Source organism: Pavona decussata, unplaced genomic scaffold (genome assembly GCF_977016875.1).
Source record: "Pavona decussata unplaced genomic scaffold, jaPavDecu1.1 SCAFFOLD_386, whole genome shotgun sequence".
In the NCBI taxonomy this organism is placed as follows: Eukaryota; Metazoa; Cnidaria; class Anthozoa; order Scleractinia; family Agariciidae; genus Pavona; species Pavona decussata.
Genome location: NW_028145758.1, coordinates 1,022,435 through 1,040,000, shown reverse-complemented (window position 1 = coordinate 1,040,000; position 17,566 = coordinate 1,022,435). Strand labels below are relative to the sequence as shown.

Sequence of the window (17,566 nt, the reverse complement as noted above, 5' to 3'; positions counted from 1 at the left end):
GGTATACTCATCTTTCGACGTGCTATGTAAACATGCTATGTAAACAGAAGAAAGACCATTTAACTATTAAACTGGATAGTGTTCCGGTTATTGGCGAAAGAAACAGCAAATGAACGAACACTGCAGACCACAAATGGCTGAAGAGTGGTGTTAGCCTTACTGTGCTCGCAATTTACTAGAAATTTTAAATAATTTAACCGCTTTCGATTGATTCTCGTCCGTGACTTGCCGTAGAATAGGCCGCTTTTGTTTGCAAGGCGTTTACATATCCGAACGGTCGATTTATCGATCTCGAATTTACAAATAGATATTTCTCACGTGCACGTGATTTTGGGAAGTTCGACTTGGAATAAATCAGTTGTGCTTACATGTAAGACTAAGGCCAGTTACATTGCATGTCGAAAGATAGTCGTAATGATCGTAAAATTGAAAATGGTTGTAAATGCTCCTTAGCTATTTCTCTTTCTTTAAGTACAGCTGTAAGTATTTGACTAATCAACTGCCACTGGGACAAGCCAACCGATTAATATTTTTCGATTCTAAAATACGTGATCTAGGGCTTAGATTTTCTGCTCTTCAGGCGAGATGTGTTTCAATCGGAATCTTTGCCGGTCGCATTTCACAGAAGTTGAAACTAAAATAAATCTTCTGCAGACTTTTATAAGCTTCAAACAGTAGCAATATCTTTCAACTGGGAACATATATCAATGAATTACTTTTTGACCTATTTTAGTCCACGGTCCGAAGGATTACCCTGGTGACCTGGTCAAAGTAAGTCAAAGCTATCTTTCTGTCCACGAGAACTGAAATGTTCGCTAGCTCTGTGGCACTTAAGGCTGATTTTAACTAGGATATAAGCGAAGTATAACAATAAACAAAAGAAGCCAATGAAAAATGAAAACACTTCTTCACTTGTCCACTTAAACGCACCTGCAGAAAACCATTTCTTGACAGAATTCTCGTACCAGCTCCCCTCGGCGTTAAGCCAGATGGCGGACGAAACGGTTGACCGCCTTGTGTTTGTGGTTTGGATTGAGCTTATGTCGCCCCCGTTCTCATTAGTAAAAACTGCGACATAAGCATATAAGCACAAGAAGAGTAAACGTGTTCGTTCTTCTTGTGCTGATGCTTATACGTCGCAAGTGTTTTCATTTGCACGGCGCTTTTGCTTTTGCTTATGTTCCAGTGAAACCAGGCATTATGGTAATTTCAATTAAATTTTTTTAATTATAATTAATTTTAATTAAAACATTTTAATTAAAAAAATTGATTCATCCTCCGTCATATGATTAATGTAATCAGGATGTAATAAAACGTTTAGGGCTTAACCCTCTTTTCAGATTGGATTCCTGTTAGGATATCCATAGTGCCCCAAGGGTGCCCTATAATCTAGACGGGACCGAGCAACACGAGTGAATTTGCATAGAAATTTTTTGTCACGGGGAAAACACAGTCTCTAGAAGGAAACACTTGAACTACCCAGCGATCAATTCAAACAAAAAAAAATGAGTTCAGTACGAGGTACCAAGTTACCTAAGATATTGAGAACTCAGTAGAAATCGTAGCACAAGTAAAAAAAAATTAGAACTAGGGAGAAATTTAAGTAAAAGCAAGAATTGTCCGGTGTCCAGTGTCCGCCTGAGAGGCTTCTCAAAGTTGAAATGGAGAATTTCTTTCGATGATAAAAAAGTTAGGAAAACGTTTTCTTTCAAGCCTGTTCCGTTAAACCTTCCTGCAATCGTTTCCTTTCAAAATACAAATTCCCGTTTAGCAAAGATAGACTTGATTCAGGGTGAATGTGGTTTACGCAACACTTCTCCAGAAACCAACGTTGATTTACCTTTTCAATGTTTTTACTCGAGCAATTTTTGAGGAAGAATTTAGGATTCATGTGCTGCATGGTTCCCTTTGTCCAAGAAACAAAAAGGTTGGTGGTATTGATACTCAACGTAGTTTGCTCAATTGTCGTATTGTTTTAGTTAATATAAACCAGGGGACTATGTTAAACAATCTTTGTGGAATAGGCCATTTCCGAGTTACTGTGAGCCTCATTGTGAAAGCGAGGCTAGGTGCGAAAGTTTCTCATATGAAAATTAGTTTTGTTAGTATATGAATGAAAACTAATTTTCATGATAAAAACTTTGCTCTTGGCCTCGCTTTCATAATGAGGTTCACAGCAACTCGGAAATGGCCTATTGTCATAGAGCTAATACTCATCCTATTTTCTTCACCCTTTGTGCAATAGTTAAAAGAAACTTGAAGACTAAACGTATGATAGCGATTAAACATATTAACAATTTGGAAGAAGTTTTAGACCAAGTTGAAATTTTTCCCTACAAAATAATTGCTGATACAGTAGGTGGTCTGTGCTACAATGAGATATGTTCTTACATTGTGACGCCCCTTACCGTGGCCACCCAACAAACTTTTTTTACAAGTTAGCCAATCAGGATATCTTCCTCCTTGTTCATAAAATACAAAATGCCATGTTTTCAATAATTCGTTGTTGCGTCACTTGCCTGTTGGACTTTTGCAAGGAGGCGTGACCGTTAATCAAATTGGCGTATCCTGATTGGCTAACTTGTAAAAAAAGTTTGTTGGGTGGCCACGGTAAGGCGCGTCTGTTCTGTCGCACTTTGTAAAACGTAACTGTTGCACTTTGTGATAAGACTGTCACACTTTGTAATACCTATCGCACTTTGTAATAACACTTGCGCACTTTGTAATAAAATAGCTGTCACACTTTGTAATAACAGGTTGTCGCAAAGCTGTCGCACTTTGTAATAACAAATTGTCGCACTTTGTAATAAGCTTTTAAATTTACTTTGAATAAGATATTTGGTAGAAATTATGACTTGACTAATCCTCCAGGTCACAAATACATTCTTCCTTGATATTTTGCTCTGCAAGCTCAACTGAGGTATTTGATTGGCTGCCGCCATGGTATATGAGCCATTATACCTACAGCAAGATCTAGCAATATTTCTTATTGTTTTTAATAAAAAAAATTATTCCATTCGCGCTTGTTGGATATGAGATGATTCATGATAACTGAGGCGCATATCTATCATCTCATATCCAACGCTTGCTCATGCCGAATAATTGTTAAATATGCTACAAACAAGTGGACATCATAAACTGCAAGAACTTGACAATCAGGGTCCATATCAGTGTGATGCGTTGAATACTCTCGGGGAAATTTTTTTAAAAGCTTTCGCCTCAACAGCTGTGAAATTTGCAACGATTGTATGGCTGGGTGGCAAGAGCTGCCATGAATACATTCTTAATCTCGATACTTTTAAAGTTCATTTCTCGAAGACTATTTCACAGATCATTCACTGAGTAGAGAGTGCATTTATTTGTGACAAGTTTTGTTGTTTATGTTGATGTGTGCTAATGAGGTTCACCATGTAAGTGAAGATCGTCCTATTGTTGTTCTGTACTACAGAACAAAATCGTAGAAAAAAGCAAAGAAAAGTAGCAAATAAAAGATAAACAAAACACTCAATCAAACTGTCTTAGGAACATTTCTCATCTAGTGTACACTCAGGAGGGTAGTGACAAATACCCTTGTCATTTCCCATGACTCCTTCTCTTGTGGAAGTGGGTCGGTAGGGTAGAAAACTAAAAAGGTACATCAGCAAAGTCCTTCTTACGGTTTTCGACGCCATTCAGTTTCACGAGTAGGCAAACACGTCTTGAAATAACAGTGTTTGTATGGAAATCCTATGTCAAACCATTTTCATAGGACATTGTTTCCGAAAAATTCATTAATTAGAAACTTTAGGCACTTTATCCCTCCAATTTTTTGTCCTTAAAATCCTTTTTCTTGTGCCAAGTTTCCAATTCATGAATTTTTCCGAAGCGATTTTTTATGAAAATTGTTTGACATCGGATTTCCCTACAAACACTGTTATTTCAAGACATGTTTGCCTACTCGTCAAAAGGGCGACGCAAACCGTGATAAGGCGTATTAATTGATCAAGGTATCTTAGTCACTTTCTCCGATATAATAAAGGAGATTTAGCATCGCGCATACGTGAAACGCGAACGGCAAAAATGACCACGTGACCACGATTTTCCCGCCATTTTTCGCGTTTGCCAAACAGGCTATTTTGCGTTTGTCGTCTACGTGAGAAATACGTAAGTAATTCTTCCTTTTTTTTTTCTTACACATGTAAGTTGTTAATTGTTGAAAACAAGTACCCCAGTAATTTTTCCGGCAAGTAATACAGGGCAAATTAAGTTTCATGTTCAAAAATCCTTTATAACTCACTCCTTACTACACTTTTCTTCATGAACTCACCACAGTGAGTCGCAAAACAACTTCACCGAAACTCGCAAAATTCCAGCTTAAGTCAAAAGGTTCACCCTATTTGAGACATTTGGCACCAGGGTTTTTGCGTCTACGGCAAACCGGAAACGGCAGTTTCAGGTTAGGCGTTTGTCGTTTATGGCTTCTACTGCTTTAGCTACACCTCTCACTTGAAGTGGCCGCCACATTGAATTTGCGAACAGCAGTAGTGCTGTTTTTCATACAGCAACATAAAGATCCATGTTCGTTCTTTCGCGTTAGTTTACACCTAAACATCAACATAAAGACTTGCTACGTACAAATCTGACATTTTTACGTTTCAAAAAATTGAAAGTACGACTCAATCAGGGGCGTAGCCAGGGGAGGGTTCCATGGGTTCCGGAACCCCCCCTCTCGCGTCAAGGAACCCCCGCCCCCCTCTCTTATTTTTAACAGTGATTTTATCCCAGCAAGAGTGTAATGGACTCTCGATTTCTGAAATTCTTCGTTTTGTTCTATGCTTACAATAAGTAAAGTGAACGTCATGGTATCTATTTGCGTTTCACTTGCATTTTTGGAGACATGAGCAGAGCTTTGAGGTGCACAGCAGAAATGCCCGCGAAATTAGTAGACGATCCATTGGTGTTGTTCGAGCTGGTGGTTTTCGTAACAATGTCCCAATTGCAAAAGATCGATGCATTCTTTTCACCAAAAAGGTAGGCATAGCGAAACATTTAGTGATAATGCGTAAGGAATTCGAATCAAGACATTTTTCCGGCCCTAACATCGATTATGTTGATGAAATTCCAATCCCAGAACCGAAGAGACAGAACGACGACAAGCATTGAAAGAGGAAGCGTCGAACCAGCAGAGGAGAACATTATGAGAACGACCTTCCTTCTCCTCATGTGGTTGATGTTGAGCTCCTGCGATGGAAGAGAAAGTGGTGCAGCACTGAGGATGCCGACCTTCCCACCAGGGAGTTCAGACACTCGCAGCTCGCAGCATCATGATGCGATTGAGAGTTCTTTCCTAACATCCACACCTTGATCCGCATTTTGTACACGTTGACGATAACGTCAGCTGAATGTGAACGCTCATTCAGTACACTAAGAAGGTTAAAAACATACCTGAAGCCGATAATGTCAAGCGAGCGAGAGTCTGGGCTGGCGTTGATGGAACATCAATTACCACCGAGACATAAATATCGAGGAAGCGATAAAGACATTCGCTCAACGGCAACCATGGCGTCTTCTGTTTGCGTAGCGTAAACGCCAAAATCTGGTACGTACGTAATGTAAGGATTTTAGACCAACCGTTTTCGTTGGAACCAATTTGGAACCCCCCCCCCCCCCCTCCTAGAAATCCTGGCTACGCCCCTGTCAAATCGCTGAGGTAAATGACTTACGTGAAAACCTACCTCTCCACGTTGAAAACGCACGTTGAAAACCGCAAACGTGACGTCAGAGCCTTGACACGTGATTTCTAGCCGTTCGCCGTCTGAGGTTTTTTGCCGAAAAGCCCGGTGTTACGTGAAACGTGAAACGGCAAGGTGACGTTTACCGTTTCACGTGAACGCGATGAAAAAAAAATCTCTCTAATAACTGTTAACTTCCCGTGAACGCAGCACGCTGGGGACGAGATCCTTACCAGCAAGTGTGCTGAGAATTACATTGTCAAAATTGTTTCACAGCATTGTGATGAAGAAGGGTTGGCCAGTTCTTAAAATTTCTCATGAAGGTAGAAACTCGTACAAATTTGGAAAAACCAGCTGTCAACGGATACGTTTTGTGGCATCATTGTCGAAGAAACGTTTAGGAAGAATTCCTTTTCCGGACCAAAGAAGCCAAGGAACTTTTTTGATTCTGAAAGCTAGATTTGTCAAAAGAGAAGGAAGGTCTTTACATCTCTACAAAGCGTTAAGATCATAACCCTATATGCTTATCGGATCTAGGCAGAGTCTAAGTACTCTCACAATTTGCAAGTAATGATTTTCAAGTTAGCCAGGTCACTACTGCAAAATCACTTGTAGTGACCATCGATGACAGACTTGATTGGAGCGGCCATATCGAGAAAGTAACAAAGAAAGTCGCTTCTGGTATTGGGGCCATAAACCGAATAAGGCACCTTGTCCCTGAGGCGACCTTACAACTAATATATCAAGCTTTAATACAGCCACACTTTGATTATTGCAACATTGTTTGGGGAAACTGTGGGATAACCTTTCGGAATAAGGTTCAAAAGCTACAAAACAGAGCAGCCAGTGTTTTGACCTACTCAAGCTATGACGTAGATGCTGGTCACCTTTTCAAACTTCTGAGGTGGAAAAACCTAGCTTGCCAGCAACAATTTTATTTCAAAGAACTACGATGGTTTACAGGTCTCTGCACGGGTTGGCTCCAAACTATCTTAGTTCTAAATTTGAAAGGCGAGAAGTCGCATATAACCTAAGGGACTCTGAAAATAAACTCAATGTTCCATTACCGCGCACAAACTATTACAAAAACAGCTTCAGCTATAGTGGCGCCATTTTCTGGAACAGTATTCCTCGTAACTTAAGGGAAGCAGAGTCCCTTGGGCAATTTAAACGATTACTCAAAGAACTGTAAGGCATGGCATTCGTGGAAAGCAGCTTTTATTATATTAGTATTAGGCATTTTTAAAGCTGACGAATTTTGTACCGTGTATAAATATCATAACCCTCATATGAGTGAAGGAGCTGAAAATAACAAAATATCCTTATACACCACTCATGACTACCAAGCGAGGAGCGAGGAATAAGAAAAACAAAAAATATAATGCGCGGCACGAGAAGGAAGATCGCCTGTTTTAGTGATCACAATCGCAGAGAGGAAAAAAAATGGGGGGGAGGGGGGTGGGGATTTAAATATCAGTGACACAAAACACCACGCTGAATGACCAACTTTAATGACAAGAGATACTTGATGAGGACATTTTTCTGATGCTCATTCGGTTTTTGAAAATCAGTTAATACGAATGTTTTAAAATGCTACATTTTTTTACTAATTTCCATACAATGAATTAATCAGATAGGGACCATCTATCTTTTAACCTCTTAGGTGAATTTCTTTAAACAGAAGACTGCCCAGTCCCTTCCCAGCTTTCCTTCACAATAAACACAATAATATTTGACCACGAGATCTTGGGTTTACAACTGGATAACTATCTATTAGACACTCACATCTAAAGCTATAATCACTTTCTCCAATACAAGCTGTCAGTCATAATTATTATTAAAATTACCAAGCACTACTAATGGAAACAGAAATGATCTTTACCTATCTACAGCTACACCACTACCTTTCATTTTTCCGTAGTGCATCTACAATTACCTGCGGGCATTTAAGATGCAAATGGAATTTCCTGAATATCAAATACCGAGTTTTCTTTCCTTAAAATAACTGTCTCTTACTAACCCTTAAGCCCAGTACTGATCTGCATTTACATGCAATTCTGCGGTACAATATCACTTCTAGATCAAACATTGGGTTGTGAATACAAGAAATGGTCACCAAAAATGCCTTGGTGTTGAAACAGTTTTTTTCTAACTAGTATCATAATAAAACTATAGAAAACGGTAAGGATTATATGCATGTGTAGATGCTAGGGCTTAAAAGGGTTACAGAAACGCTGGGAATTAATCGCTGCCTGGAATTCCCCAGTACCGAGGGAAGGAACGACAGCCTTTCTTCACCCACCACTTGATATGCAAGTAAACCAAAATGCTCCTCACAAAGATCAGCCATCCTGCAAGTAACATAAGTTTTATATTACTAATAATATTGTTAGCAAGTTTCTGGTATAGTTTTACCTAGTACATTTCTAGGACTCATTGTGTTTGACGTAGAAAGAACGCACTCCTAATTCAGATTGGAGTTGAGATTGTATGGGACAACGTTGATTGAATGAATGGATCTTGGGACGCCCATATGGCATGCCCCACAGATTTTGCAGGGGTGGATGACATCATCACCAACTTGACAAAGGAGAGAGAGCCTGGGATCAAAACCCTGTAAATATTTTGGGTTTCTAAATGAATGCCAGTGGAACAAAGATCTTCTAACACGACTAAAATTAATGTTTTCAAGTGATTCACTTTACTGCTCTTGCCAAGTAATGGCAAAATAATTAAGAATCTTTAATCAGTGCAACTCTCTTCAAATGTGCTAAGGATCCACAGAAATCAGACTAAATGATATTTTATTGTTATATAACTGCTTGCTACTTCCCTTTCACAATGACAAACCGCTGTGTATGGGTTTGATGATGGTGATATTGATAATGAAGACAGTGACAACAATGACAACAAGTGATGACAATCATTACCAAGGGCAAGGAAGAGCCACCAAATCCAAGACTGGACAACTATTACTTCATCAGAGGCTGCATTCTGCAAAATAAACAAAACCTTGGTTCAGAGGAAATACATGCACTGCCTGGCTGAAAGCCATTTCCTTATCAGAGTGCTTTTCTGTAGGATAGGAAACATATTTTAAAATTCTTGACAAGTAGATGCAATTAATGGTAGCTTTTCTCTACATATGTAGCCACAGAATCAGTGTCTGACTTGAAGTCGTAAGAGCGCTTAAGACCTAGTGAAAATCAAACAATGATGTTGCAAATTGAGTATGAGCTTGGTACAAAATTGGAGTTGCAAGGCTCAGAAGGGTTCCATTTTCTTGCGATTGCAATTATGATTCCGTTGCTTGCCATCCAGTGAAAACCAGATCATAGGAGTAATGAGCAGATGCGGAATAATTAACCACTGAGAATGCTCCTTCTCGGGCATAGTATTTGCTTTATTCTTTCCCATCTGCTTGCAACTCTGACAATCTGGTTTTCACTTGATTGTAAGTGATGGAATCATAAGCACAATGGGAAAAACTGATTGTCACTTGATTGTTTGTTTTTCACTTGATTGTAATGCTATACACTTCTGATTATGACTCCAACTCCAACTCCTTCGCTAGTAAAAACCAGTCTTAAGATATGACACAGAAAACCAACACTAAAATAACACAGGATGTAAACACTTAAAAGGTTACTTGCTAAAGGCCTAAAAGTGGAGGAGTGACAATACTTGCAATTAGACACATTTAGTAAGATTTCTATCTTTTTGGAAAAAGTTGACAAACCAAACTGCACAAGAAAGAACTGTTCAGAAGCTTGCATTTGAATGGTCACAATAATTAAGAATTCTGTCCACAGTAAGGGTAGGTGATACAAGTTTTTCAAACTGATCTCATAGAAGTACAATATTTACTTCAATAACTTGGCATGTTTTTCCATATCACCATTGTGACACATTGTACATGATTTGCACTGTGATGCAATAATTGTTCAAAGTTAGGTAGTTCCCAGATAATGAACAAGAAGAAAGTGTAAAACTATGTAAAAATAAAATGTTACCAGTACTTTGTACAAGGAAACAGTAAAACACTTTGTTCTTATTCACTAGTGGGAGGAATGGATGGGAAAATATTTGGCTCAAGGTATGGCATGACCTAGAGCCAAGTATTTTTCCATTCAGCCTGACTAACTCAGACCATAAGTTTTTTGTTGCATGACTAATTTAAAACTGTTTATAATTGATTAAGAAGGTTTGATCCTAAAAACAAGCTATGAATTTATTTTTACGCCTTTTTCCTATCAACGTATAGTTTAAAATCAAGATTAAGAACAGTTATGAGCGACAAAATTGTTTCGAATCATTTTGCATGAGGAGTCTGTGTCTCTATCAGGGCCGTATGGCTTTTGCGGCCCTGCTCGGGCTAAATTAAGCCTAATGCATATGGCTCTCACAGAGGGACTTTCGCAATATTTAGCTTTGCAATAAAGACTCAATGAAAATGCACCCGGGTGTCATACGGGTCATATGGTAATTCAGATTACAAAAATTACATTTCAGTTAAAAGCTAATCAGTTCCGTGAACACAGTCCATTTCCCATTTCAACAGGTCTCATGGCATATCAAGACAACCAATATTTCTTGTGAGCATTGAAATTTCTTTGCGAGCACTCTTTCTTCTCCTAATTTCTGGAGTGCGTGTGTGATCTGAGGGAAAAAGTACGACTGCTCGCAGCCTACGATAATGAAGACGTCAAATGTTATTTTGGAATTGATATCAGCCCTCACTAAGTCCACAGACTTTGGTATAAAGAAAGCACAGATCACACAACACCCCATTGCTCAAATTTGAATCAGCAAAAGGGCAAAATGGCTTTAGTTGTTATTTTGTTTAGGGACTGCACTCACCTTAAGGATAAGAACCCACTTAACTACTGACAAACCAAAGCCAGATATTGCACCATATCTGCCAGCAACAGTCTTGGTCATACAGTATGCAGCAAAGAACCCCAGCCAGTTGAACACAAAAGCCACTAAAAAGATGCAATAAAAGGATTTTACTTACACGTATGTATAGAAATTGCACATGTAACTTGAAGTTATACTAAACCTTTTTAGCCACAGAATACCACGGAAAGACCCAAAGTGCTCAGTTCTACAGCAAAGTACCAAAACAAAATTTGCACTTAACCCTTTAACCACTGATGGCTGGTTTTCTGGCCAAAATGGAAAAGGGCCCTCCTGCCAATCGCCGGTTTTCTGGCCAAACTGAGACACTTCTTGTTTTCTCTGGAAAGCTGGGCTCCACATTCCATATATGGAAAACTAATTTATACACAAAGCGCTGAATAACGGACACAAAAACTTTACACCCAAGTTTCTTCGGTATTTTTAACACCAGCTGGAAGCAAAGAATATTTTGAGATGTAAATTTTGAGGTAAATTCTAACTGTTGAAAGGAAATATTATTGGAGTTCTTTGAAAGATATACCTTTTTCTGTTTTAATAGAATAGTTTGTCTGATGTTTTCCTTTCTGTTGATGTAGTTAATTCACTGCTTTGATGTCTGCCAAGTGTACCAGCTTTGCATAAATGTATGTACACCATATTTTATAAAAAATTGTCATTTTCAAAACCGCTGGCATCCTGAACACCATTGCTTCCAAACTCTGGTGGCAAAAGAGCTAAAGCTCTGCCAAAACAATATTTAGTTTTACTTTAATAAGTGGTAAAAGTGATCTACAATGTTTAAACACTTGTTAAACGAAACTCACAGATAAAACAGATCACAAACAGCCAGTCATTTCCAAGAGAAACTTCTGCAAGAAAGAGAGGAAGCAACAAGATTAAACAAACTTGTGGCTCTTGTGACTGTTTGCATAGAAAGTGAGTGAGTAAAACTGATTCAACATACCTATTCCTCCATCAATCAGAAGAGCATTCCTTTCAACCTACAAATTAAACAAAGTTCAGTTAATAACAAAGTATGATGATTACTGAAGCTTCAGCCCTTTAACTGCAAAGCATACAAATTTGTACACTGGGTCACAAGCTCTTCCTGTCCAAAGGCTCTCAGTAAAGTAAAGGCAAAAATCTGCGCAATTTCTTCCCATAAAAAAAGATACAGGATTGTTTTGTGTCTACAGATTTCTATTACTAACCGCTAAAATTTTGTAATGTGAAATTGAGTGAATTAATCATCCAACACTGAATAGTTTTTCTCTGAGCCTTAATACCACCCTAAAAAACTGCAAAATAAGATGTCTACCATTCCTTAGTAGTATTGTTGAAAGACTGATGGGAGCAAGGTGTTTATAAACAGGTGAAATTCAACGGCACTTCTCGATTAATTTCCGTAACATTTGAAACCTGAAAAAGACATGATTTGTTAACTCGAGGTACTAGGCCAAAGAGTTTCTGGTTAAATTCAAGATATGTACCTGAGCAAGAACACACACAATATCATTTCTGTGACTTTTTCCTAATAGTCTACTAATCAAATTGATGCCAGTTTTTAATAGGCCCCCTTCTGATTGATGCCACATGTACATGGCGTCACAGCATTGTCAAAGTTTCCATGCAGAGAGCCAATTGACAGCAAACGTTGACAATATAATGACAGAATTTAACATCAATAAGAGGACAGATGCATAAAAAACTGACATCAGTTGGATTTCCATCCAGCTGTGCTCTATTGACAATAAAAAGTTTGACAGTTATTTGAAAACTGGTCTTTGGATGGGTTTTACTCACAAACATAAAAAGAAAGAAAATTAAAATGCAAAGTTCTACATGCTTTCCAGCCTAGCTAGCTACATGCATTGAACAGAAAAATTCTTGGCCCAGAAAATATCTCATTTTATATCTCGCTTATTCAGATTTCATAGGCTATGGAGATAATTTGACCTCTGTTTTCTTTTTTACTATACCATTTTTCTATTAAAATAGCCAGCTATGTAGAGTTTGAAAATGACTGCAACATAGCATGAGAGAATTGGAGACCTACTTTAGTTACATGCGAGGGCAGCAAGGCTCCTTTGTTTATGATTGTGTATTTTTAACTTTAGATCCAATTATGTAACTCCATTGTATATTTATTTTTTATGATGGATGAATAAAGCTTGTTATAATTATGACAGTTGTAAATACTTATGTATGCCATATTATTATTATTATTATTATTATTATTATTATTAATATTATTATTATTATTATTAAAGCAGTTTAAACGTCTGTATGCTATATACAATTAAGAAGCATCATCATCACTATTATTTTTATTATTATTAATATTATTATTATTATTATTAACGTTAAAACGTCTGTATGCTATATACAATCAACAAGCATCATCATTATAATAATAATAATAATAATAATAATAATAATAATAATTATTATTATTATTATTATTATTATTATTATTATTATTATTATTATTATTATTATTATGCAAGGACTGGCCACTTTTCTTTTTAATCCAGCTTCTCCAAAGTATAGTAACAGCCCTGCAAAGTCTGTATTTCGTTTCATGTTTTCTCTGATTTAAAAATGGCACATACAGTACTTCCACAAAAAGGTCTATTTAAGTGTGTCAGCCACCTACTACACAATTCTGCCATTTACTCTAAAACCACAATAATTTTCTCATTCATAGCTTCCAAAATAATGCAGGTGCAGACCATAGTAAATCTACACTCTCATCAGCCATGACAAAATGCAAAAACCATTTGTGATGATCAGATACCACACAAAATTTGCCATATTAGTTCTGTCATGTACGCACTTATGTCCAGAAATGCACGCAATGATGAATTTGGCAATTTTGATAAAATCTTGAAATAGTTTATGATTTTGGCAGTTTTGGAAACTGCAGAACAGTTTTGAACAGAACAGCAAACAGATTTGGCAAAATTTTGTCAAATTACCAAACTTATGGGAATTAGCTCAACACATACACATAGAAGCCAACCATGTCGAGGAACTGGCAAAATTTTGTCAAACAGTCAAACTTGTGCCTATCTGAACATGTCTCCATGTATGACTCACCAAATCCTCATGCAGTTCTTTCACTCTTTCTGCTTCTTCATATGTTGGTAATTTGGCAGCAATATCATAAGATGGTGGAAGATCAGAGCCTGAAAACAACCATCACAAACAAACCCTCAGTGAGTGATGAAAATATTGAGACACTTTGAATCAAGTTAAATCAATTGCCCAGCATCTTGAACAGTACTACCCTACAAACGAACACCTTAATCTTTGTAATCTTTGAAGTCCAATAGCTTCAAATTCAGAATATTATGAGCACCTCTCCACGGCAGGTGTCAATAGTATCTAAAGTCCACACAATTTATTCACAATAAATTAATCTCTACAACATATCTTTTGCTTTTCCGACAAAGACTGCATCATAACCGTCAATGTTTTAGTTTTGAAAATTGACCTTTGCGCTCTTCTAATATCAAGCAAAAGTTCTCAGACATTAACGTTTAGCTTCCTTGCCAGTTTCTCTTCTCACAACAAAAACACATTTGATTGTTTTATTTTTAATCTGTTTTCACTGAATGCACAAATGAATACTAAAATATGGCTTATTAGCCGACCTTGTTAACAAAATGATTGCACAGATGTAGCCTCTCATCACAGGCTAACATGGATGAGGCCACAAATTTTATTTAACCCTCTTGCTCTTCAACAGAATTCATAAGTCTTGAGCCAATTTTGACACTCAATAATTGAAATGTTTCAAAGTAGGCAAAGCAACTGCAACCTCAACCTGTATGCAAAAAACCTTGTCCCAAAGAACAGACAAATCATGCCAACAAACCAACCTTTGGTAAAACTCTCAAGAAAAAGGTGTGTGTTGGAAATTCAAATTTCCTTACCTGGTGTATTGTCCTGTTCATCACTAGGTTCATAGGGGGGAGGTGGAGAGTACATTGTTGTATCATCAGGGGGTGGGGCTACTGTCAAGGTCACAGGAACTGGGGGAGGGGAGGGTGGTTCAGTGGTAGACACCTGTCATGAAAACAAGGTAGCACTGAGGTTCAGCAAACCAAAACTCTCTAATGGATTTAGATAAAGTGATAGTGTCTGTATTGGAGAGGTAGAAATTTTAAACTGGTCTTTCCAAGATCAACTGAACTGTTAGTGATAACAAAACAACATCACTTTATAGTCAGATGCAACACAGCAACACTGCCCCCCCACCCCCCCTGGTCCTTAGCAGGAGACTTCAAACGCTGCAGCTGATGGCAAATTCCTCCCCCCCCCACCCCCAAATCCTCCCCCAAATTAACAATAGTGGGTTTATTGTCAACAAGCTATCACCTGTGTATGATGTTTACACATTTTAAAAGTCTTCAATTGTATGGAATAACAACAAAAGACCTCATCAAAGACTTAGAAGTTACTACTGGTTAAAACCACACAGCAATACTTAGGTGAACTCCACCAGAGAGCCGAACAAAATTTGGAAAATATAATTGAGATTTTAAGGACATCTGTTCCAATGTTGAATAAATTAGCTAGCTAAAAGCTGTTTAAAAACACAAAAAGAACAGATTACCAACAATGCTATGTAACTTGTCACCGAGTATTAAGACTTATTCTTTACATTTAACATTTTACATTCTCAAAAACTGCATTTTTGATCCACGACCTTGTCAGAGAGATACTGGTTTTGCCATCAACAAGCCACTGGTTCATTTGCAGTTATAATATGACGGCCCCTATAAAATTTCCTTATGCATGATGGATTTTTACACTTTTTTGCCTTTGATTGTACGGAATTAACATTGACTTCGAGGGCTTCTTTAAAAAGCATGTAAATTAACTGTTACAACGAATGAGGAGATCTATATCTTACAGTCATGACGATCGATTGAGCTTTTTGGCTTATATTAGCACACAAACAAAGGCGTCGAATCAAATAAAGACAATTGAATTCGAAGTCATCTGAAAAGCAAAATATTGTATATGGCATCAATAAAGATTACGCACAATGTTCAACTGAATCTTGTGAAAACAATTCAACCCAGACCCGAACCTCCAAAGCCTTAAGGCAAACGAACAACAAGGTGTTAACGAAACGACAACGCTAAATTAGGCTTGTAAACTTAATTAAGTGAACAAACCTAACATTTGCCCCACATTTAAGCTTACATACCGGCTCATATCGCTGATTTGAGGCCATCAAAGGCTTCTTAAAAAAGGCCTCACAGCTTCCCAAGTATATTCAATTCTTTCTTAGCCTTTTCGTCTACACTTTTCCTCGAAAAATAGCACAATCCGATTACAGAGAAATGGCCGACCCAAATATACGAAGAATCCGTCGAAGATGGTAGACTCGTTTTGAGGAAATTCATGACGTCACAATTACAGACACAGCTTTACCAATCACACCAATCCAAAATGTTTTCGAACAGGAACACCACTATTACATGTAAAGTTCTTGTTGAATAATATAATGCTTGTTTTTTTTTTACATTTTTGGTTATTTGTTCAAAAACCTTGCTGAAAGGACCGTGGCTTTAAAACAGCGAAAACAAGGCATGGACAACCATCCAAGTTGTGTTTGTCTGATAATATTTTTATTCAAATAAGTAAACACATATTGGTTCAAGCTCCTCTCAGGTGCCTTGTACGTGATAATTCAAAGGTCTGTATAAGCATTCAAAGCTATACATAATTACACAATTACGTCCCATTACTAAATTAATAAGAAACTAGTAGTAATCGAAGATTATAGTGCGTCGACTTAGGTCCTTAAGCACCCTATTGGGTTGCATTAATCATGTGAAGATTACAGGAACCTGTAAGTATAGTTGCAAAACATTAGATCTTACCTTGTCTTGTACTTTTCGTTTTGAACTTTTCGCAGCAAAACCACAAGGAACTGTACGAAACGCGTGCGGGATGTCAAGATGCTATTGTGACGTTTTTATAATGAACGGTGAAAGAAAAGTTCCTCGGAGATGCATGACATATTGACCACACTGATGAAACGTCTATGTTTTTTAAAACCATTTTTGACACCTTTTGATATTTATTTTTATAACAATCACATTCGATACACAACCTCTTTTCTCGATTTCTCACCCTTAATAACATGCATGTGCACAGAGGTAGGTTCTTAGTAGGGGTTATATACCCGAAACGCGCGTGCGCGTGTTTTTTTTTTCAAAACATTAATATCTATTTTTATATCAATCCTATCCGATATACAACCTCTTTTCTTGATTACTCGCGCTCAGGAACATTTACAGCGGTAGGCACTGGGTACGAAACACGCTGGGCATGATGGACTGTCATATCCATAATGCTATTGTGACGGTGCAACTTTGCACCGACATACAACCTATTTTCTCGATTTCTCGCGCTAAGGAACACGCGCACTGGGCATGATGGACAGTATTAGGACGACTCGATTAGGGAGCGTCTCCTTCATCGACGCAATAACACTACCTACAATAGCACAGTCTACAAGGCTGAAATGATAAGAACCCTGAGTAAATAGCCAAAACCTAGTTTCAACTCACAAAATAATTGCAATATTATTGACATTAAAACATTATTTTTTTTGTCTACACGTGATTAAGAAGTAGGAAATAGTAATAAGCTACATTAATCTTTTATCACTAATAGAAAAAATGTGAAGATACATGTAAGTAGATGTTAGGCTCAATATATACCAGATGCTGTTCAGGGAAATGAACCCACACTCCCGCTCCCCCAAACTGACTGCCTGGGGAAGAAGTCCCAGTGGTATCCCACTCGAGACTCCTGCATTGTCCAAAATAAGCCATGAGAGGCACACAATCCTCCTACTACTTGTCAAGTCATCACTTTTACAGTCAAATGTTTTTGTTAACCAACCGACATTGCATGAGAGACTTAAA

General features: G+C 37.7%; 2 protein-coding genes across 5 annotated transcripts in view; one reads left to right on the top strand and one right to left on the bottom strand.

Annotated features, from left to right (window-relative positions):
• The window catches only part of LOC146451517 (uncharacterized), a 16,519-nt gene extending 13,610 nt beyond the window's left edge, over positions 1–2,909 (top strand). For 2 of the 3 annotated variants that reach the window (XM_085098874.1, XM_085098873.1), the window contains exon 7: positions 1–2,909. This exon is cut by the window's left edge and continues 352 nt beyond it. The gene's annotated coding sequence lies outside the window, so the exon portion shown is untranslated. The other variant, XR_014859980.1, reaches the window with a different exon arrangement.
• Positions 2,910–7,200: 4,291 nt separating this feature from the next.
• LOC146451516 (NEDD4 family-interacting protein 1-like) lies at positions 7,201–16,007 on the bottom strand. Of its 2 annotated transcripts, XM_085099108.1 has the most exons (9): positions 15,835–15,986; positions 15,535–15,623; positions 14,552–14,684; positions 13,713–13,801; positions 11,578–11,614; positions 11,438–11,482; positions 10,572–10,696; positions 8,642–8,705; positions 7,201–8,062 (listed from the first exon to the last, which is right to left on the bottom strand). In XM_085099108.1, the coding sequence occupies exons 2-9, from the start codon at positions 15,538–15,540 to the stop codon at positions 7,953–7,955; spliced, it is 609 nt and encodes a 202-aa protein (XP_084955234.1). In that variant the 5' UTR covers positions 15,541–15,623; positions 15,835–15,986; the 3' UTR covers positions 7,201–7,952. The 2 variants fall into 2 exon arrangements, with proteins under 2 accessions (XP_084955234.1, XP_084955233.1); XM_085099107.1 differs by lacking the exon at positions 15,535–15,623 and having other exon boundaries at positions 15,835–16,007.
• Between the last annotated feature and the right edge of the window lie 1,559 nt (positions 16,008–17,566).

Bases quoted from the DNA above. Each gene is read 5' to 3' on its own strand.
- LOC146451516 (XM_085099107.1), bottom strand. From the start codon at position 15,861: ATGGCCTCAAATCAGCGATATGAGCCG. The intron at 11,483-11,577 runs GTATGTTGAATC...TCTTTCTTGCAG, and splicing joins TCTGATTGATGGAGGAATAG to AAGTTTCTCTTGGAAATGAC. The intron at 10,697-11,437 runs GTGAGTTTCGTT...GCATCTTTTTAG, and splicing joins GTTTGTGATCTGTTTTATCT to TGGCTTTTGTGTTCAACTGG.